Raw genomic sequence first — 21423 nt, 5'->3', positions numbered from 1 at the left:
TATTCGTAACGTGACTCTTTAGTTTGAACAGTTCACCGCTGCTCTTTTGGTTCACACTTCACAGGATTTTCCCCTCTTCTTACTTGAGACATTTAAGATTTTTCAACTTTGTATCGCTATTAAGTGAATTTATCTTTGTACAACAACTTTTGAAAATATTCTGTTTCTGGATGTGTTATAAACAATAGAATAATATTGTTAATGATCAAAGAAATCTTTTACGATTTTGCTCTACATTATTTTTCATTGTATTAATTTAGTATTAAGAAGGGTCACAGCCTCATGGGTGAAATATGCATAGATTTCGCAAAGATCAACGATTCAGCCAAAAAAAAAGATTCTTAGTTAGCTATATAGTTTAGAAATTTTGCTAGTATATATCAGACACATGATTAGCATCTCTATGTGTACAGATGAACTTAGTTAAAGTCACGGAAGGGTGTCTCTATCTTGAGAACATCCTCAAGGAGAGTAAATATCATTGAATGATGCTGTAGGATTGTTTTTTAGTAACAACGGGAAGTAACATATCTTTATCCCAGACTCCAAGTTGCGCCGCTTACAGCCATGGCTTCGTCAAAAGAAAAATAAATACAGCCATGCACGAAGGATTGCTTGCTTCATTTTCCAATGGGCTAGTAGAGGAAAGTTCCAGTGCCGGCCTTGAAGATGTTTAGACTACAAGCCCCAAAGATATTATGGCCGAATCATGTTCGGTGTTTTAGAGAAGGAAAAAAAGGAGTTCCTTATATAAGCCTTTTCTATACGAATTCCAGCAGATAAATGTAAATGGAGTTTTGATGTCTGCATGCCCAAGCTTAAGACTGACCCTTCCAGCACAGATAACTTTTTCCCCAAAATAGCGATCTATTTCAGAATTGAAAGATTTGTCTTTACCCCATTCTCATCAGTTATTTATTCATCTTGAAGAGTGTCATGGAATCTTTACCCAACTTTACCTAAACGATTTCTGAATTGTTCTATCTTTACAATCAAAAATATAAACCACATGACCATTTGACTAAATGTCTCGAAACCACTATAAATCCATCATGGTCTAGTATAGATAGATGATATACAAGAAATTTAATAGTAACAGTATTGAAACCTGATAATCGCATGTCATTTTGCTAGTTTGTGCTCAAAAATATATTTTCTCAGTATTTAAATGGTCGATGGTTTTTACACATTGAAAAATACACTTATTTATTACTCCCTCGGTTTCAAAATAAAACATATTTTAAAATTTTCACATTTTTAATAAAACATATTGTTAAAACTTAGATATAACTACATAATTTCTGTAATTTTATATTTTATATATTTTTAAACCAATAAGATTTTAAAAATGCAATTGATCTTTTTGAACTTCCTATTTTTTACTATTAATTGAAAAAAATTACATTGAAAATATAAAATGAATCTTTTTGAAACAAACTTTTCTCTAACTAGTTTAATATTTTATTTGTTTTCCAATTAAATCAATACCACTCATACTTTTACATTTTAATTTATTTTTATGTTTCCGGTTAAAACACATTAATGAACTGTACAAAATAAAATTTTAAATACAAAAACAAAAACATCAATCATTTCCCAAATTTTAGCAAAAAAAATATAAATCATTTAAATTCAGATCGTCTTCTAATGCAATTACTCTTTATAATGTTACAGAAGGACCACCAAACTAACGAGATGGGTCTGTATATTGAAATTCTGAGCGGCCCGGCCCTTATATGAATTAGAAAATTGTAATGGTCCAAAGCCAATTACATGTCAGACGCGTTTGCTTAAACAAGCTGTGTCGTTTTCCTCGCAGAGATGAACATACCATACCGTTTTCAGATATTAATGTTGCGATACCCAATGAACTAATTTTGTCGTCTACCGGAGTTATCAAGGGATGAAGAAAGGTTCTTGTCATTCGAGACAACCGACGTCGCTCTAGACCAATGAACTGGAAGCAATCACGTGCCTTCACGCCACGGAGTCGTACACGAAAGCTCATCTCTCCACGTGGAACAGCCACGCGTGAACTCTTAGGACCACTTTCTTTTTTTTTTTGGGCAAATGGACCACTTTCTATAGTTTTGTCTTTCTCAAGGGAAGGATGAATTTTCTTACGGTTCGGACAAGTGAACATCAGAACATGAACCTATCTCCCATCTCATCGTACAATACTTTGTCGTATCTCTCCTCTTGGAACCTTTTTATCTACATTCACAGTTTTACCCTAAGGACAATGACAGGTGTTCTTGTTATCAAGATTACGTGACCATATGAATGAGTAACACGTGTCAAGATTAGCGTCAGTATTTGGCGACAGAAAAGAAAGAAACATTTATTTCCTTCTTAAATTATCTTATGAATTAGACAACTATTTTAATAACTTGCAAACAACAAATTAAAGTATTTTCTCCAGAATTGGATATAAGATAATCAAAAGCTCCAATCAATATTTTCTTATACTTTGTTTTTGTTTTAAATATGGAAATGAAGAAAAAAATCAAAACAAATGAAAATGAAAAATATTAAAATAATTTATAATATTTTATGTCATGTAAATTCTAATTATATATATTTAAAATATATTGACCATATTAAGCACATGAAAAAGATATATACTATTGATTATACGATGAAATCCTTTTTCTGAAAGGAGTTATATTCCGCTCTGATTCTATTGATTTATATATAGTAGTTTTTCTTTGATTGAACGTGCTTAGAATTATATTAACAAATTAAAATTTTCGACCTTAAAATATCACTCATAAAAAAGGTTAAACATTGACTCACGAACAAGCTAAGTACTGAGTATGTGATTGGGTATAGTGGATCGAATGGCTGATGCCCCTTTTGTTGACATTTAACTTCGAAATTACTCAAATTTCGAATAGTTAGAATCAATTCCGGTCTACTAACACATGATTCAAATATTTACACTAATATTAGTATAAGCAAAACCAAAATACTAGAACAGACAAAAAACTCATTACCGTAAAAAATAAAAATAATACTATATCTCATACCTCCCTTGATTTTAGCGCAGAACAAAAACTTTTTTGACAGTCATCGTTTCGTTTCGATAAATCACAAAAAGAAAGAAAAAAAAAAACTCTTCAGAAATTTATAAGGGCAGTTTCGTAATTAGCGAGTCAATCCATTGACCTTGCCTTGTTACTGTATATAAAATGGAGCAAACCATGAAACAAAAGAGAAGAGTTAAACCAAAACATCTTCTTCTTCATCTTCTCCCTTCTCAAATGGCGACGAGCAAATGCTACTTCCCACGGCCAAGCCACCGGTTCTTCTCCACCGACCACCAACACGTCTCTTCCCCTTCCGACTTCGAGCTCGACGAGTGGGACCTCTTCAACACCGGTTCAGATTCTGCCTCCGGTTTCGCCTTTAGTGACCTTGCAATCACCCCCGATCGAACCGGAGCTAACCGGAAGCCTCGCGGTGGTTCGGTTCAGGAGAAATTCGCCGGTTCAGCTGCGTCTTCTCTCCCGGTCAACGTGCCTGACTGGTCGAAGATCCTCGGGGAAGAGAGTCCACGTAGGCAGACTCCGGACGAGGAAGACGACGGTGCATGCGGTGGAGAGACACGGCGGGTGCCGCCGCATGAGCTGCTTGCGAGTCGGAGGATGGCTTCGTTTTCGGTTCATGAAGGTGCTGGGAGGACGTTGAAAGGGAGAGATCTGAGTAGGGTGCGAAATACTATTTTCAAAATTAGAGGGATCGAAGATTAAATTGTTTTAAAATATTGGGGTTACTAATGGAATTTGTTTTTTTTTTTTAAATGTTTTGCTTGTTTTTACTGTTGCGGCTAGTAGTGATTAATTATTATGAAGAGACTGTTAATTTAAGATTGTATTGAAGTTTTGGGACATCAAATATGGAATCAACTCGGTATTTCTTTTATATAGTAATCATTTACATTTCGTCAACTTATTTCATTTTTATAGTCCTTAATTAGATTCTCCTCTCCACTCGGTAATTTGGAGAACATATTAAAACAAAGGATTAGGCTAATTATTAGTTAATCATGTGGCATGGATTGTGATTATCTGTAGAGACGAGAGACATGGTGCGTTATCTTTAATTGTACAGCCTAGGTCGGCATATGTTCCTTTCTATCTTCTTATGGACTAGTTTAATTATGTGATTATGCCAGATATATGAGAGTCCTCGACCGGTAACTAAACCATTTATAAAATGCGAATTATTAAAAACCTGATATAAAAAATGACACGACTCATTTTCATGGTCACTTTCTAAAGTCATTATCTATAGTTTCTAGGTTTATTCTTAATTAATCAAGGGAGTGCAATATTCAACTATTCGTAATTAGTACGAAGTTTTGCGCTACTGTAAACACAGACCTGGTGGGTTCATTATATATTATATGAATCATTTACTTCATAGCAAGAAGACTTAATCTTATGATGCTATAATTATGATTACCTTTGAGAGCATGTATTATTTTATTTGCTAGTAAATTAAGTAGACGAGACAATAGTATTGGATTAATGCCGTGGATCGAGCAATCACAACATATATTTAGGCGTTTTATGTGCGTAAATCACTTGTTCGGATAAGATCTCGGTAATTAATTAAGTACCAAAATATAAACATTAACGTTTCAGTGCCGTGACAATTACTCCATCAGATAGATGTCAAAAACCTAGATCATGTGCAAACATAACAAAGTGATCTAAACCGCAATACTCTTATTTTATTTTTATTTAAAAAAAAAAACTTAATACTCTTATTTCTTTATATTTTTAACTAACAAACGAAACTAAACTTGAAGCCTTGTAAGATTTAACGTATGAATTCATTAATTTAAACTCTTTAGATTTGCAGTTGAATAAAAACCTCTCTATCGCAATGTAACGTGGCAAGTTTGTTACAAATATGCTGATATGGCTGAAGTAAGTCTCGTCAACTTATTTCATTTGTATAGTCGATTTGATTCTTCAACGAGGGCTAAACAAAGGATTAAGCTAATTATTGGTTAACATAAGGAATCGATTGCGATTATTTATAGAATGAGACATGGTGCGTTGTCTTTAATAATAGAAAGCTGGTCGGCATATGTTCCTCTCTCTTTACTTACCTATTTGATTAAGAAATACGAGAGTACTCGACCGGTAATCAGAACATTTATAAAATGAAATGTTGAAACCTGATACAGAAAATAATTAACACGTCTCATTTTCTACGTCATTTTCTACCAGTTAAAAAAGCAGGTGCCCCGCTATCTAATTTGACTGGTTTATAATTAATCAATGGAGGGATTCAATAATTCGTAATTGTAAATACATTTTAGTGTAAACGTAGATCTGGTGGTTCATTCTGAGTTCTGAAATATATAAATTCTTGTTTCCTAGCAAGACGACTTAATCTTATGATGTTATAATAATGACCACCTTCTGATGGTATGTTTTATTTTTATCTAGTAATTTAAGTAGACGAGGCAATAATATTGGATTACTGCCTTGGATCGAGCAAACACAGCATATATTTAGGCGTTTTATGTGGATAAGATCTCGATAATTAATTAATAAATTTAAACTTTAACCTTTCATTGCCGTGACGATTACTCCATTAAATCGATGTCATGTACAAACAAAAAAAGTATATCTAAATTGCAACTCTTATTCTTTTTGTTTTTAACTAGCAAACAAATTTAAGCTGGAAAGAGTAATTAATGTATGAATTAAACTTATAAGAATTTTGAGTTTAAAATAAAACAAGAATAATTACTTGTTTGAAATATACATTATTCTTCAAACAGAATATGACTTAAAATTGGCGGTAACATTACTTGATTAGTCAGTCCAAAGTTAAGTATGTTTTTAACAAAATATGTTTTTAACTTTTATTTGAAACAGCAAAATATGTTTCTAATATATGTTTTACCTTAGAAACAACATGTTTACAAATGCAAATGGGTACACATGATTCTATATATAGTATACAAACAAAGTGCGTGGTCATTTTTAACATTGGTACTTAAGCAAAGCAGTGGCATAGCTGTAATATCCGGTAAATGTACCTGTCCGGTTGGCACCCACAGATGCCGTATGCCGTTTGAACTATTTCCCAACGTAAGTGATGACTGAACGAGTCTATCGTCGTTTTATGTGCGTTGGTCTTGTCGTTTTGCACTCATGTCCTTTTCTTCCTTTTAGCTTCTACCAAAGCAACGAGAAGCGAATAACTTACATAGTATATTACCGTATAATCCAAAGTATATGTCAAATTTAGTTTTCTTTAATTTTTAGTGTTTTTTTAGAAAATTACTTTAAAATTTCCATCGACTGGTCTGACATTTTAAGCACGTTTATTTTTTTTGGTTATTAAATAATTAATTATTTATTTTCATGTTCATAATATTGACCTTTGTATATTCTTTTTTCTTGAGCAAAGACCTTTGTATATTCAATAAGCTGAATATCGGTTCTAAAGAGAGAAGAAAAACTTCTTTGAAATAAGGTTAGGTCAACCGTTGACAAAAAAAAAAGGTTAGGTCAAGTACACACGGCCGACCAAATATTAACTTTGATCAAGGTTATGGATCTAACTTTCTCTACCAAAAAACCCAAGACCCAATAAAAATGGACCCAAAACCGATCCAACTACACGACCTTCCATGCATATATTAAAATAACATTGACCATTGGACTTCACTATTGACCAGAAAACATACTCAAGAAGGCCCATAGAAAGTGGTGAAAGCCCAACGCCTCCTCCAATTTGGAAAAGCCCAACAAGATGGGTCACCAAGCAGGTGGAATAGATCCCAATGAAATATGGACACGTTGGTGAATCATATCCTCTTCATTTCGAGTGATTTTGCAGAGCTCAATGACTTGCCGTTGGAGTAGGAGACCAATTAAATTACTGGAAGTCCATTAGAGCATCTCCATCAGCAATACCCACAGGGCGCGAATTTCAAGACCAAAAAAGTAATTTTTTAATTTTTTTTTTCTCGTTTGATCTTTTAAAAAAATAATAAAAATAAATAAAGTCGAACTAATCGCGGGCCGCCACGTGGCGTGGGACCCGCGGAACAGTTAAGAGACAGGTTCACGGGGAAGGAGTTATGTGAGACAGTTTTATATTTTCTGTGAGCCCCACAGTTATTTTAATCCTTTTTTGTGGGAAACTGTGAGAGTTTTACTCTAAAACTCCCAGTGGAGTTGCTCTTATAGTTAATGACTGTATGTTAACTAGTAGGTTGTTAGTCTTGCTGATAGTGCACAGAAAGCGTTTCTCCATCCCTATGACTTGGTTTCTTGATGCAGCGGCCGATAGGGTGAACGGTCAATCAAAGAACTTTTAGGGTTCTAAAGACCTGTTCTTGGATCAATCAAGAGTTTCTTTCGATAGCGTCTTGAGACCAACTTCCTGTTTGATGAATTTAATCGAATCTAAACAAGGCAACTCAAAGAAGATGAATTTAATCAAATCTTTTTCAAGGTATAAAGCAAAAGCTCGTTTATTAATTATCAAAGTCTGAATACAACTTTAGGCTTGAATGCCTATTTATAGTAAATCCTTAAATCTAGAAAATCATAATCTTAACTAAAATAGAAAAACCATTCAAATATAGAAAATACAAATAAAAGGTAATTATCTAATTCAACATATTTAACAAAATAAATAATAAGATATTTGGAAATATTCCAAATACTTATCTGCATCATTTCTTCTCTCAAATTCGTCATGTAATCAGAATCTTTCAGGCATAATCAAGTGCTAACATTATGTCCATTTACCCTCAGTATCAAAAACATATTTTGTTTTTGTAACTTGATCAGAATCGTTCTCACCAAATATGCCTACCAAGATACGACCGTCAAGCCTTTATGCATGCATATATGTCATAATTGAATACTTGTAAATTTTTAAAGAGCTTCTTAAATCTTAAATCATCTATAGTAGTGGTATATTGACTTACACGGTGATGTAGAATGATTATACATAAGTAATTTTGTGCTTACCACATGTTCAGACGTCTTCTATAAGTCTCAAATATTGCAGGTTTTTTTAATGCTCTTATTCCCTCCAGATTTGGGAGAGTCTTGCTAAAGGGATCATGGGAAGCTCGTTCACAAACTCCTGGTCTGATGAAGTGCACTTTAACACTGGCGGAGTCATGGAAAAGAAGATGCGTTTCTGTCTCCGTTATGCTTTTCAGGCAGCTATGTATGCTTTGTGGCGTGAAAGGAACAGACTAAAACATAGAGAAAGATTATGTAACATCCCGAGTTGTGATATGTGAAAAGGCTTAAAAAGAATTGATTTGGCTACCTATATCACCAAAGTTGACTTACCTTTTCCGTCACACATCCGTTTAGAACTCCAGAGTTAAGCGTGCTTGGACTGGAGTAGTGAAAGGATGGGTGACCTATCGGGAAGTGATTCGCGATACCGTGCGAGTGAGGCCAAAACACGGGGAAAGGTCGGGTGGTGATTGCAGGGACAATAGACAATGATTTCGAGCCTTGGAAAATTAACGACCGACCGTCGGATGGGATGGGGCCCACGGGCCGAGAGAGCGGGCGTGGGTGGCCCATTAGCCGTGGGCGGGTCGGGGCGTTACAAGTGGTATCAGAGCTGGTTAGCCATCTCAGTTCTGATCTGAGAGGCGTCTTGAGACCTGTCGTGAGGCGCAACGAGGGCGTTGCGTTCTTTGAGAGGGGGTGAATTGTAACATCCCGAGTTGTGATATGTGAAAAGGCTTAAAAAGAATTGATTTGGCTACCTATATCACCAAAGTTGACTTACCTTTTCCGTCACACATCCGTTTAGAACTCCAGAGTTAAGCGTGCTTGGACTGGAGTAGTGAAAGGATGGGTGACCTATCGGGAAGTGATTCGCGATACCGTGCGAGTGAGGCCAAAACACGGAGAAAGGTCGGGTGGTGATTGCAGGGACAGTAGACAATAATTTCGAGCCTTGGAAAATTAACGACCGACCGTCGGATGGGATGGGGCCCACGGGCCGAGAGAGCGGACGTGGGTGGCCCATTAGCCGTGGGCGGGTCGGGGCGTTACAGATTACTTCCGGTGATAGTCTTGAAGAAAATGATTGACAAGGGAGTGAGGAATAAGCTATGTCTGTTAAGATCGAAGGAAGTGAAAGGGATGCAAGATGCCTTACAAGTTTGGTTTGCTACTAGACTGTGAATATCTTTTGGAGGATGGATATCTTTCGGAAGTAGTCTATAGAAGTGCTTAGATAAGGCTGCACTTGATGTATAAATGTTTTTTTGATGAATAAAGATTGGGAAGTTTACTAAAATAACACAAGTTAGTTGTATTATTACTAGAATGACTCATCTTTTTTGAAAATTACTAAAATATTTTTTTGGTCGAAAATACCCCTGCCCATAGTTATAAGAAAAAAAACATTACTAAAGTACCCTTAATATTTGATCGACGGCAGATTTATTTTTTTAAAAATAAATCTGTCAAATAATAAGTCTGCTTATAAAATCTGTCAAGAAAAAAAAATATAACGTGGACGTGATGACAGACTTTCTTAAAAATGTCAGATTTATTTCCACGGTAGAGTTAAATATCCGATTTAAATAGAAAATAGATTTTTAAAAGTATTTCTGTCTAATGAGGTGGCAGATTTTTTATAAATGGTAGATTTTTATGGTCGACTTATTTTATTATGTTCGAATTATTTTCTTACGGCAAAGTTATATATCCGACTTAAAATTATTGGTAGACTTTTTGTTTATATGGTGGCAGACTTTTTAAATTATATTGTGGCAGATTTATTGACGAAAATCTAAATTTATATAAACCAAACTTAATTAAATGTTCATTTTCGACCCGGTCTACATTAATTTTGAATCTAATTTATTATTAAAATAATTAAGATCAGAATTAGGTGAATTTCTAGTAACTTTATCATCTTTTTCATTCCTTTTTTCTTCCTTATCAAGTTGTTTTTTTCATGTTGGTTTAGTCAATGGGATAAGTTGTTTTTTTCATGTTGGTTTAGTCAATAGGACATGATCTTCACAACTTGTTAGATGTGAACCTTAATGGTTTGTACCGTTCTTCTGGCTCACCACTGAAGATAAGTTGAGAACAACCAAATTAAGTCAAATCCCAAGAGTTGATTTGGTTCATACTAAATTAAGTCAAATCCCAAGAGTTGATTTGGTTCATACTCTTGTCTTTCTGGTGGATGAAAGAATCGTTCTAAGTTTATGGAAGTGGCCAAATACTAATAGAAAAGAACAATTATATTTTTCTACCAGTGTAGAAAATAAATTAGTGATGACAACAAATTCAAAATAAAACATGTTTTTTATGAGGCACATAGCTACAGATTTATATATAGCGTATAACTAAACTCTACTAAAAATCACAAGTCACCAAGCCCTCCATTATTGCAGGCTCAGATCATAACTCACGCAACACTTCTCAGTAAGATCTGTTATGATCTTTTAATCCAAAACCAACAAAGCTGCTCTCTCCACTTGACGGTGAACAGTCAACCAAATCCCCCAATATAACTTCCATATCCTACACAAATCCAACCTGAAGCATCTGATCAGCTTCATCAAGAACCACAAACTGAACCTTTGATAGATTCAAAGCTCCCCTTTTCATCAGATCAACGATACGACCTGGAGTACCAACCCCAACATCAACACCATAGTTGAGCTCCCGCACTTGCTGTCCGATCGGTGTACCTCCATAAAGACATATAGTATCCACGCTTGGAGCAAAGTCCCTGAATTTCTTCTAAACCTGATGCACAAGCTCTCTTGTCAGAGCCAAAACCATACAAAGAGAGTTCTTCCCACGCCTGCCACTCATAAAAAGCTACATAAGAGGCAAAAAAAGAGACTGTAAACACAAAGTACAATCAAGGAAACCACAAAACCTTGTTTAGGTTAGATGAAATTGGGAACTAGGGTTCCAAAATTTCAACATGCAATCAATTAACCTATGATAACAACAATTCGAATAGCACAGATATAAGACTCACATATTAGAGTAGCTTGCAATTGAATCCAGATGTCACTGAGGTGAAATCGATTTGGGTTTGTGAAACACATAGACGAAGGGGAGTTATCGTGGAGGATGCCGGAGAGAAAGTTGAGTTACAGTAGAGGTGACGGAGACGAACCTGGTTGTGGACGGAAAAGAGACCGTCGGAGATGGAGATGACGAGACGACAAGAAGAACGTTCCTAGCCCTGGTGGAGAAACCGGTGTTCGACGTTTTTTTCTTTTTCCTTTTTTTTTTTAATATTAAGATGTGTTTCTTTTTAATTAGGGTTTTAAATCTTAGTTATGGCAAAATAGTAAATTTGTATGTTTCAAAAGTTAGTCTAGTAATTATAAAATTATATGAGTTAATCTAGTCATTTTATGATTAATTAGAGTCATTTTAAGTAATTTCTCATAAAATTTTAACATTCATTCCAAAAAGAAAATATTGCAAGTAGAAATCGCTTTCATGCTTGAAGCTACTTGTCTTTTGACATGATAAAATGCCGAATACTGTAGGCATGCGAATTTAAGATTGTATTGAAGTCAATAAACTTGTATCTGTTAGGATTCGCATTGAGGATGCATGTTCTTCTAAAGTAAAAACATACTAAGTACGGTTCAAAGATCAATCGCCGACGGTAGAGTGCGTGTTGAGGATTTGCCAATAGACCGCAGGCTACAACAGAAACAATCATCAACATCAACTTCTAATCAAAGACAAGATACAGATGTATCTGTCGGAACTGGAGGTCCCTTTGGACTTTGGCATCTCCAGTAACTAGTCACAGAACAGAAAAGGTAAAACTTATTGTTGAGAAGTGATTCCTTGAGTAAAACCTGCATATGAAAGGAGTGAAGACAGTGAGAAGAAGAAGAAGCGTGAAAAACAAGAAACAAGCAAGAAGAATAAAGAAACATGAAGAAAGGAAGAAGAAGAAAAGTCAACAAGGAAGTTAGTTATGTAACTAGTAGTTAAGGAGTGAGTATCAAGTTAAGAGTCAGTTGGTTAGTAAGTTAACTAAGTTCAGAGTTGGTACGAGAGTAGCTAAGAAGGTTGGTAAGAGTTGTTAGAATAGTCAAGCTTTGGAGTGTAAGATTAGTCTAAGACTAGAAGTATGGAATAAGGTTTAAGTCGCCAAGCAAGAAGTCTAGTATAAAGACAGTGTCATCGTTTGTAAGATGTAATGCAAGAATGAATGCAAAATCAGTTTGGTAAAACAAAGTCTTACATAAACAAAAACAGAGAAACAGAGAGAAACAAAACAGAGAAAGACACAAAACTAAAGAACAAAACTGAAAACAAGACTGAATCACAACACTTATGAATCTCCATGGGATCATTGCGGAACCAAACTATATAATATTTGGAATGGAAACGTTACTAATGTAGGTATGTTGTAGTCTACATCGATCATACCAGAAACTATATGCTTCAATGCATGAGAAGGGATTGGGACCCCACAAAACTCAATATTGACAAGATGAAAACTACATGAGTTTTCTAACTTCCACATATTTGCAAAATACGAAAAAAACTAATTGGTGCGAAGTGACAAATACGTCCTTGGTGGTAATTTCAGCTCTTCTATTTTGGGTCACACCAGATTTTGAACTCTATGCAGCATTTGATCCACTTGAAGACAATGTGAGATTTTTTTTTAGCTTGAAGACTGATAATGGATACTCGAATCAGAATGCTAAAGCCATGAGAAACCTGAAAGATGGGAACAATATAACATTGAGTATTAATTAATGTGGCAGTCGATGGCGATAAAGATATGCAAACAGGTGGATACTGAAGTGTTCTTGGCTTCTTGCATAAGCATATCACCCCTTTCTCTTAGTTTCTCAAATAATAAGACAATAATTTAATTTGTTGGTGTTGTTGTAGTACCCTTGAGAAACCTATTTCATGTTTAATGCTTCTCTTCTTCTGTGAGCTCTTCTTGGTTGTTAGTAACCGGGCTGGATAGTCAAAGTTTTAGATGATGGAGACAAGTTTGATAATTATGAGTACAGAGAAGCCTTTAAAAGGTTTTGATGGAATGATGGAGACTGGAGTTGTGTAGTGACTAGTGAGGGCTGATGAGTATGGGTTGTGCAGTGGTTTCAATTTAAGTGCCCATCAGTTTTATACTTTTATATTATCTTCTCTAGTTTTCTAACTTAATACATTTACAAAGAAAACAAGATTTTTTCTCCAAATCTTGTCTAGCAAACTCTGGTTCTTCAGCTATTTTTGACAAGTTTTTTATTTGAGTTTTTGTTTTTAGATATGTTATTTCTTATGACTAGGCGCCTAATCGAATCCAAGGAATCTAGATGAATGCATTTAGGACAACATTTTAGCTTGTTTTATCTTCTCTAGACATTACGGATGAAGTGTTTCAGAAAAATAAAAAATAAAAAAGACATTACGGATGAAGAAGGGTTAATACAGTGTTTCCAATTAAATGATCTGCTTACATGCACATGTATTTAATTACTACTAGTAATAAACTATGACCAAGGTAAACAACATATCCCCAATATATTATGAAGGAAATATATACTATGTCCGTTCGGCCAACATTAGATGTTTTAGAAAAAAATTGTCATAGAATAAAATTTTTATGTTTTCTTGCAAAAATTATAAATTTCCAAAGAATTAATTAAATCACTTTTGGAGTATTGGTTAAAAATTATTAGAAACTGGTACTTACAAAAGATATATATATATATATATATAATAGTGATTTATTTTATTTTCTTAATATGTATGAAAATATTAAAAATTTATCATTAAGAAAAGAAGTTAATAGTAAATAATTCGCCGTTAAATATGTCACGGAATGAGAGTATTCCTTGGAGATTCTCATTTCTATATTTCTCTCTTCTTTTATATCCATTTATTTTCACATTTGTCTCTAAAAGCCAATGTTTAAAGTACACACATTGTCACATTATAAACATGATTTTCTTCTTAATTGATATACAAATAATTAGATTTGTAAAATTTATTTATCTCTACTACTTCTATTGTCGATCCGAATTATATTCAGAATATGTGATGTTTAACAAAACAATAATGCATACATGATTTGTCTTCTTTCGGTTTGACATTAGTTACTATAACACATATCTTTGTTATCAAAAGTATCTTCATGGTGATCATTATTTGGACAGATTTTTTGAATCGGTTTATTTCATGAGAGATTGTTTATCAGAGATCCATTTCTTGTTATACTTCTTTTTATGAGTAGATAGATGTGACTATACTGTTGATTGGCGAACATAATCCAATCCTTATTCTATTTTGTGCATTTGAACTTGATTTATATATCTTTTATGTTTGTTATAAAATGTTCTTATTATATTGGTCGATTTTGAGATTATCAATTACCATAATATTTCATCTTCGTTCTTGATTATCTCATAGTAAGTTTTCTAGTGTTTCCAAGAGTGAAAAATGTCTCTAGCTTCATAGTTTTCTTTCTATTAACTCTATTAACTCTAAGGAATTAATAATTCTATGGCAAATCAAATGCATTATCAAACAAAATTTAAAACTGACCACCGACAGGTAACACTCACAGTTTTTTTTCAGTAGATAAACTATTGCACAAAATCTTGGTATGCGTCAAAGGATCCCAGATAAGTAATCTCCCACTACTAGGATCCACTAGTAAAAATGTTCTTAGTATATTGATCGATTTTGAGATTATCAACTACCATAATATTTTATCTTCGTTCTTGATTATCTCATGGTAAGTTTTCTAGCGTTTCCAACAGTGAAAAAAATCTCTAGCTTCATAGTTTTTTTTTCTATTAACTCTAAGGTGTTAATAAGTTTTCATATTTTTTTAACATTAAACGGCTATTGTATTTTAAGTTTTCATATTAAAAGGGATAGAAATCACAACAAAATTATTATTTTATCTTTGTCTTCAATTTTTATAACATGTTCATAATTTATTAATTATAGACTATTTGATTGGATTAGCTATCATGTACAACAAAATCGTCCAATTTCAAACATTTATAGTTCTAACTACATGTAATTCATATATATATATATATATATATATATATTTTCTATTAACTCTAAGGTGTTAATAAGTTTTCATATTTTTTTAACATTAAACGGCTATTGTATTTTAAGTTTTCATATTAAAAGGGATAGAAATCACAACAAAATTATTATTTTATCTTTATCTTCAATTTTTATAACATGTTCATAATTTATTAATTATAGACTATTTGATTGGATTAGCTTTCATGTACAACAAAATCGTCCAATTTCAAACATAGAGAATGTGCATGGAACTCAATAAAAAGAAACGTTCAAGATTTAATAAGTGGTATCAGTGTCACGTTAGTTATAATAAAAACATAAAATTTATTTGCATTTGAGTAATATCTAGAGATTAGAATGTCATGTTTATGACTTTAGTTTTTTTGTTTATTTTTATAAATTGGAAAACTAAATATCAATTTTCCCCAATTAAAAAGGTAAATTTGACAAAAAGGGTAAATTATGTGCATTGCGCAACAATTAAAAAGTCAATATAAGAAGAGAAAAAACTAGCAAGTACAAACTAATGGGTAGACGAGTGGTGATATGAAGAATAATCAGTCAAACTTCATCAACTTAAGGAGATTAAATGGAAAACAAAAATAAATTAAAAAGTTAATGTTGGCCACTAAGCTTAACTATGATTATTAATACCACCTTTCATTACTGCAAAACACTCATTGTATTTACTTACGGGACTACCCCTTATCTCTCTCTAAACTAAATATGCTTTTTGGTAATTTCAGGACTTGAGATCTAATTCAGCCATTGACTTGTGTGGACATGTTTCGAAACTAAAACAAAAGCTAACGTTATTCTCTAGAGGTGTGTGAACATATTGATTCAATACATGAGGAAAATAAATCAAAAGCACTATTTCTTAGGTCTGCAGCTGTATTTGTAATTTGTTTTTCCTTTTCATCTTCATATTCCTTTTTATTGGAATGCGACTTTCCACTAGTTCTCTAGTGGTCGGAACCGTTAAAATGCTAAAATCATATATAATTCTGGTTAATAGAGAATACTTTTGTTCAAGTATAGTATTGCTAAATTTAGTATTATTTTAAAAATAAAAAGTGTAATAATCTGTCGCCAAATCTTACAATGAAATAGATCCTCAAAGACATTAAATGAAGAATGAAATAGATCCTCAAATACATTAAATGAAATCAAAATGTTTTCAACAAAAAAATTGTATGCAAATTGAACCTAATGAGTTGTAACTGGATGGTATAAATTCAATCAAAACAAAAAAAAATCAAAGGAATATTTTATTTTCTTAACATCTTAAGAATAATATATATATAAAAATCATACACCATTATAGAATACACATATATAATTACCATAACATCCAGATGAAATTAAAAAAATAAATATAAAACTTTGATGCAGCACATCATAACCATTAGAAATCAAAATATTTAATTGAAAAAACAAACAAAGTCAAATAAATACTTTTTAGTTCGTTAAAATAATTATTTACTTTTTAGTAATTTGTCTATTGACCAAAAAAAAAATCCATGTTGATATATAAAAGAGAGACAAATATCATTTGACATTTTATTTATTTTCGTATATTCAGGTAACACCCCTTTTCACATTTCTAGTATATAAGAAAAAAAAAGAAAAAAAAGAAAATCACATCCATGCAGGGCTAACGTTCAGTTGACTACCAGCAAATAAAGCAGATAATAAATTCTCTATTAATTACAATTCATTAAAAATCAAAAACCCCACTCACATCCTCTCTCTCCAACTCCTTTCCCCCTTCTCTCTCTGCTAAAGAACCCTAAATCTCCTCCGATTTCGCCTTCTTCATCTCCATTCCAGCCACTCCTGTCCTATTCAAGCAAAACCCAGTTCATGATTTCACTGATTCGACAATTGATGGAAACAAAACCCTAAAAAAAAACCAAACCGAAAGCTTTGTTTTGTTTTGTTCTGTTGTGTTCCGTTTCCAGGTTAGCTGTAGAAAGAAAGAAACAAAACGAAAAAAAAATGTACAAGAATCAGCTGCAGGAGCTTGCGCAGAGGAGCTGCTTCGGCCTCCCTTCGTACACTTGCCTTAGGGAAGGTCCCGACCACGCGCCGCGATTCAAGGCCACCGTCAACTTTAACGGCGAGATCTTCGAGAGTCCTCAGTACTGTTCCACTCTCCGTCAAGCTGAGCACTCTGCTGCTGAGGTCGCTCTCGGTGCTCTCTCTAACCGTGGCCCTTCTCACTCTCTTGCCGCTAGGATCTTGGTTAGTAGTAGTAGCTGCTTTACTCTGTCTGTTGTGGTTAGCGTTATTAGGGATTTGGGTTCTTGATGCTTTGGATAAGTTAGTTGATCTATGGATTGATCCAAAGTTTGAGTCTTGTTCAATGTTTGTGTTCAGATACTGTGTTTGGCTCATATGAAAGTTTTAGTCAAATTTATTGATTTATACTAACATTATTACTAATTTTAATAGATTTTAATTAATTTGGATTGATTTAAACCGATTTAAAATGGTTTAAACTGATTTACAATGGTTTGAATCGGTTTGAATTGTATAAATCGGATTTTAAGAAGCTTATGCAGCATTTTGGACTGATCCTTTTCTTGTTGCATGAATGTGTATACTTTGTCCTGACTGTCTCTGATCGTGTAGGATGAGACGGGTGTGTACAAGAATCTCTTGCAAGAGATAGCTCAGAGAGTAGGAGCTCCTCTACCTCGTTATACAACCTTCAGGTCTGGTCTTGGCCACCAACCCGTGTTTACTGGCACCGTGGAGTTAGCTGGAATCACATTCACCGGAGATTCGGCTAAGAACAAGAAGCAAGCAGAGAAGAATGCTGCTATGGCTGCTTGGTCTTCCCTTAAACAACGTGAGTTTCTCTATATGGTTTTATTTAACACATGGTAAGATTTGTTTTGATCTTTCAATGTTCTTTTGTTTGGTAACAGTGGCAAAAGAAACTTCAAGCTCAATGCCTGAGCCTGACAACACTGACGAGCTAGAGCAGGTGATAATAGCAAGAGCCTTGATAAACTATCGTATTAAGGAAAATATTGGCGGCAGTGGAAGCTCCTCAGCTGCGCCGGTTCCATTTGCAAAGAAGTTCTTCATGCAGAACCTTAGACCAACGAGTCCACAGCCTTCTCCTGCAACAACATCGAGAATCTTACCCTTCATCTGCCCGAAACCTTCCTCTAGAACCTCCAGATCCTCCGTATCAGCATCATCCGTCGAAAGAGCCATTGCAGCCGCTTTGGATAACCGCAACTACAGGCCACCGCAGCAGAGATTCGCCGCAAATCCAGGAACGGCGGGAGCGCCACCTTATGTTCCTATGAGGCATTTAAGATCACCATGCAACGGGATGGCTCCGCCTGTCACGATCAGAACAGCTGTACCGGTCTTCTCTGCACCTCCAATGCCGCCTCCACCTTGTACAAACACTCAGCAGCAGCAGCAGCAGCAACCTTCTGTGTATGTACCATCGATGATGCGCAGTGCACCGCCTGTGAGGATCGCGCCTCCTGTCACGATGAGAACTGCGGTGCCTGTTTTTGCTTCTGCACCACAGATCAGAAAGGAAGAGGCTTTACCTGTTAGGAAAGTGAATATCCAGACCTCTGTGAAGCCTGTGGTCCAGGAAAGAGAGGAAAGAGCTCCAATCTTGCCTGATAATCTTGAAATCGAGTTAGAAGGAAGCGGTAAACCAGTTTCAGAAACAGCAAAGGAAACCGAGAGAGCAGCGTTGAAGGATGATTTTAAAGGAGAACATGAGACGGTAAAAGAGAGATTGGAGAATCTCAAAATCTGGTAGAAGAAAACACTATGAGCTTCTTTTTTTTCTGAGGTTGGTCTCTAAAAGTAGTTATTAAACTCGGTGGATCTGAGTAGTTTGGTAATGAGAAGGATTTGTATTATATTGGGAGTCTTAGAAGGTATGATCTATGGATTCTAGTTTTGTATCTGTTTTCACTTTCTTATTCAATCTGTTTCTGTCCTATCTTTCTTATATATTGCTTACAGAAGAATTAGCATATAAAGTTTGCAGTAGTAACAATGATCATAGCTACAAGAACTGAACTTTCCTTTCAATCATAGATCCCAAAGTGTTTAACAAAACGAACAACAATTCCCAATTTCCTGGTAATGGGTTTAGAAGAATGTTGGATCCAAACCCGAATAAGAAGAAAAAGCAGTCACTATACACCGTGAAAAAAACCCCCTTACACACATTTAACACACCGTGGAAACGCATGCTCGTGGAGCAGCAACATCATCTTGTATCTGTCTTTTTTTTTTAATCAACGGGATGCGAGAGACCAAAAGTTGAAGAGAAAAGAAGGCAAAGCAGCAAACCAGCTAATGAAGGCTAATGCTGTTGATGTTTCAAACTGAACACAGTGGTTTTGTGAGCAGCTATTCAGATCATTGTCTATCAGCACCGTTATGCCTGCCGATGCACAAGCCGCTGCAAAAGTCAGGGTCGACGTCACCTGAATTTAAAAAAAAAAGTACAAAAAGATTTGCTTATTTATCCATTTGCTCATTGATAAATTAAGAGGCTTAATGTAACGAGTGTGGTAAATCTCTCTCTCTCACCCCATCACCAATTGCAAACACGCTCACAAGCCGTCGATTCTGCAGGGAACGTTTGACCATAATGGCATATACATCAACGGCGGCTAGGGCAAGACTCCACAAGCTCTGCAGTCCAGTGGCTGCAACTAGGTAGCTGATTACAGCAAAAAAAAACTATCTTTAGCAAAAATCTAACAGTCACAAAAATCATAATATAACCTAATATACTAACCCATCATGTGCAATGGATTCAGCTATCACATATGTCCTAAGCTTAATCCTACTACAAACTTCCTTTTATTTCGGTTCTAGAGAATTTGCAACAGATAAACCATCAACAGACACCAAGTTGCAAAACATGACTAGTTACTCTGACCGCGATTCAACAAGCCCTTATCAACGTAGAACTTCTCAAAGATTTGCCTCTTTCTAGTTCAATGATCTTTGTTGTTACCACGATACACCCTAAAACATTAGCAGTTACCTAAGATAACTCGACACAAGTATTAAACTTCTTTCAAAAATTTATTAAATTTGCTACTGATTACATTAAGCCAAATAGACTCGCAACCTTCATAAACCAATTACATTAAGCCAAATAAGCCCTCAAAACACCAAAACATCCATGCCAAAGGTAGGAATCGAAACCGAATCAACAAAAGAATGGTTACCAGAAGGCGGTGACGGAAGGGAAGTCAGAAGTAGAAGCCATGACGGAAAGAGAAGCAGCAGCAAAGAAGAACTGGAAGAAACGAAGAGCGACGCCGAGTAAAGTGCCAGGCATGCCTTCTATATCATCCATCCTAACACGTGGCGGATGATTATTCTCTACTTGTTGTTGTGTGGCTTCTGTAGCTGGAGGAGGATCTTCCACCGGATGCACCGATGCATGACTCACATTCATCTCTTCTTCTTCAATCTTCACAGTTGCAAATCAATTAGGTTCTCAATAAACAACGAAGGAGGTTTGTACAGTTACCTTTGAATCGAATCAAGTCAAGGCAGATTCGAATTAGATTTGCAAACTAGATTTGTTCAGGAGAAGCAAACGAGATCTAGTTGTATACATAGAGAGAGCACATAGATGGATCGAGGTAGAGTAAAGAGAGAGTTCGTGTGTTACCTACCTGAGCGACAGAGAGAATCAAGCAGAGGGGGAGAAATCGCACGAAGTCATGGAGCCTGGGAATGAGGAAACCCTATTAAGCTTAAGAGGAAGAAGCAGAATTGAAAAGGGAAGGTTTATGCGAGAGTGAGTCATTGGAGGAATATACCCAACTCAACTCCTCCACATCAAATGGCTTAACCAAATTAAACCAAAACATTTTTGGATTAACTAATCCACCTGTATCTATCTACTTTCTGGATTAACGCTCTTAATCAGTGTTTTCCACCTGGTCGGACACTAAACCGGACTATTCCTTTATTATTCAATTCAATTTTCAATTTTGGTTTTGATTATAAGCAAAATAAATTCATTTTTTTAAACCACATTAATATTGTATATACATAAATTCTGGATTATGGTTAATTTTGTTGATAAATCAATCAAAAAAATTGTAAACGAGAGCTTTAGACATAATTCTTTTTAATTTCAAAAAAATATATATATTTGAATGGTAACAAAACAATAAGAAAGGGGTTAATCCTACAACTAAAATATAATTAATTCATATCGTTATCTTGGGGTTAATTAGCATAGGATTCCAAAAATTATGTAAGTTATTATTATATTAGTATATAATAATTAAAACCACCCTTTATT

At 34.6% G+C, this 21423-nt stretch overlaps 3 protein-coding genes and 1 long non-coding RNA gene across 5 annotated transcripts; 2 read left to right on the top strand and 2 right to left on the bottom strand.

The window, feature by feature from the left end:
- Positions 1-3211: 3211 nt before the first annotated feature.
- On the top strand, positions 3212-3924 carry LOC108848941 (protein S40-4). Its single transcript, XM_018622412.2, has one exon. It carries the CDS (start codon positions 3264-3266, stop codon positions 3750-3752), a length of 489 nt encoding a protein of 162 aa, XP_018477914.2. The 5' UTR covers positions 3212-3263; the 3' UTR covers positions 3753-3924.
- A 6337-nt stretch (positions 3925-10261) lies between these two features.
- Positions 10262-11288, bottom strand: LOC108848942 (uncharacterized). The gene is made up of 3 exons (XR_001949110.2): positions 11173-11288; positions 11032-11066; positions 10262-10848 (listed from the first exon to the last, which is right to left on the bottom strand). It is a non-coding gene; the product is annotated as an uncharacterized LOC108848942 (long non-coding RNA).
- A 5509-nt stretch (positions 11289-16797) lies between these two features.
- LOC108855163 (double-stranded RNA-binding protein 2) lies at positions 16798-19080 on the top strand. The gene is made up of 3 exons (XM_018628908.2): positions 16798-17339; positions 17730-17949; positions 18029-19080. Exons 1-3 carry the CDS (start codon positions 17094-17096, stop codon positions 18892-18894), a joined length of 1332 nt encoding a protein of 443 aa, XP_018484410.1. The 5' UTR covers positions 16798-17093; the 3' UTR covers positions 18895-19080.
- A 63-nt stretch (positions 19081-19143) lies between these two features.
- LOC108855165 (CASP-like protein 5A2) lies at positions 19144-20943 on the bottom strand. Of its 2 annotated transcripts, none has more exons than XM_018628909.2 (4): positions 20786-20943; positions 20330-20577; positions 19680-19812; positions 19144-19573 (listed from the first exon to the last, which is right to left on the bottom strand). In XM_018628909.2, exons 2-4 carry the CDS (start codon positions 20560-20562, stop codon positions 19382-19384), a joined length of 558 nt encoding a protein of 185 aa, XP_018484411.1. In that variant the 5' UTR covers positions 20563-20577; positions 20786-20943; the 3' UTR covers positions 19144-19381. The 2 variants fall into 2 exon arrangements, with proteins under 2 accessions (XP_018484411.1, XP_018484412.1); XM_018628910.2 differs by having other exon boundaries at positions 20782-20933.
- Positions 20944-21423: the final 480 nt, after the last annotated feature.

The sequence above is a fragment of the Raphanus sativus genome, chromosome 4 (genome assembly GCF_000801105.2).
Source record: "Raphanus sativus cultivar WK10039 chromosome 4, ASM80110v3, whole genome shotgun sequence".
Lineage (NCBI taxonomy): Eukaryota > Viridiplantae > Streptophyta > Magnoliopsida > Brassicales > Brassicaceae > Raphanus > Raphanus sativus.
Note: the sequence above shows the minus strand (reverse complement) of the source record. Positions and strands in the feature narration are given on the sequence as shown.

Excerpts from the sequence above, each read along its gene's own strand:
- LOC108848941 (XM_018622412.2), top strand. The coding sequence starts at position 3,264 with ATGGCGACGAGCAAATGCTACTTCCCACGGCCAAGCCACCGGTTCTTC.
- LOC108855163 (XM_018628908.2), top strand. The coding sequence starts at position 17,094 with ATGTACAAGAATCAGCTGCAGGAGCTTGCGCAGAGGAGCTGCTTCGGC. Across the intron at positions 17,340-17,729 it reads CTCTTGCCGCTAGGATCTTG|GATGAGACGGGTGTGTACAA; the intron begins GTTAGTAGTAGT and ends CTGATCGTGTAG. Across the intron at positions 17,950-18,028 it reads TTGGTCTTCCCTTAAACAAC|TGGCAAAAGAAACTTCAAGC; the intron begins GTGAGTTTCTCT and ends GTTTGGTAACAG.
- LOC108855165 (XM_018628909.2), bottom strand. The coding sequence starts at position 20,562 with ATGAATGTGAGTCATGCATCGGTGCATCCGGTGGAAGATCCTCCTCCA. Across the intron at positions 19,813-20,329 it reads CCTTCCGTCACCGCCTTCTG|CTACCTAGTTGCAGCCACTG; the intron begins GTAACCATTCTT and ends TGCTGTAATCAG. Across the intron at positions 19,574-19,679 it reads TGTTTGCAATTGGTGATGGG|GTGACGTCGACCCTGACTTT; the intron begins GTGAGAGAGAGA and ends TTTTAAATTCAG.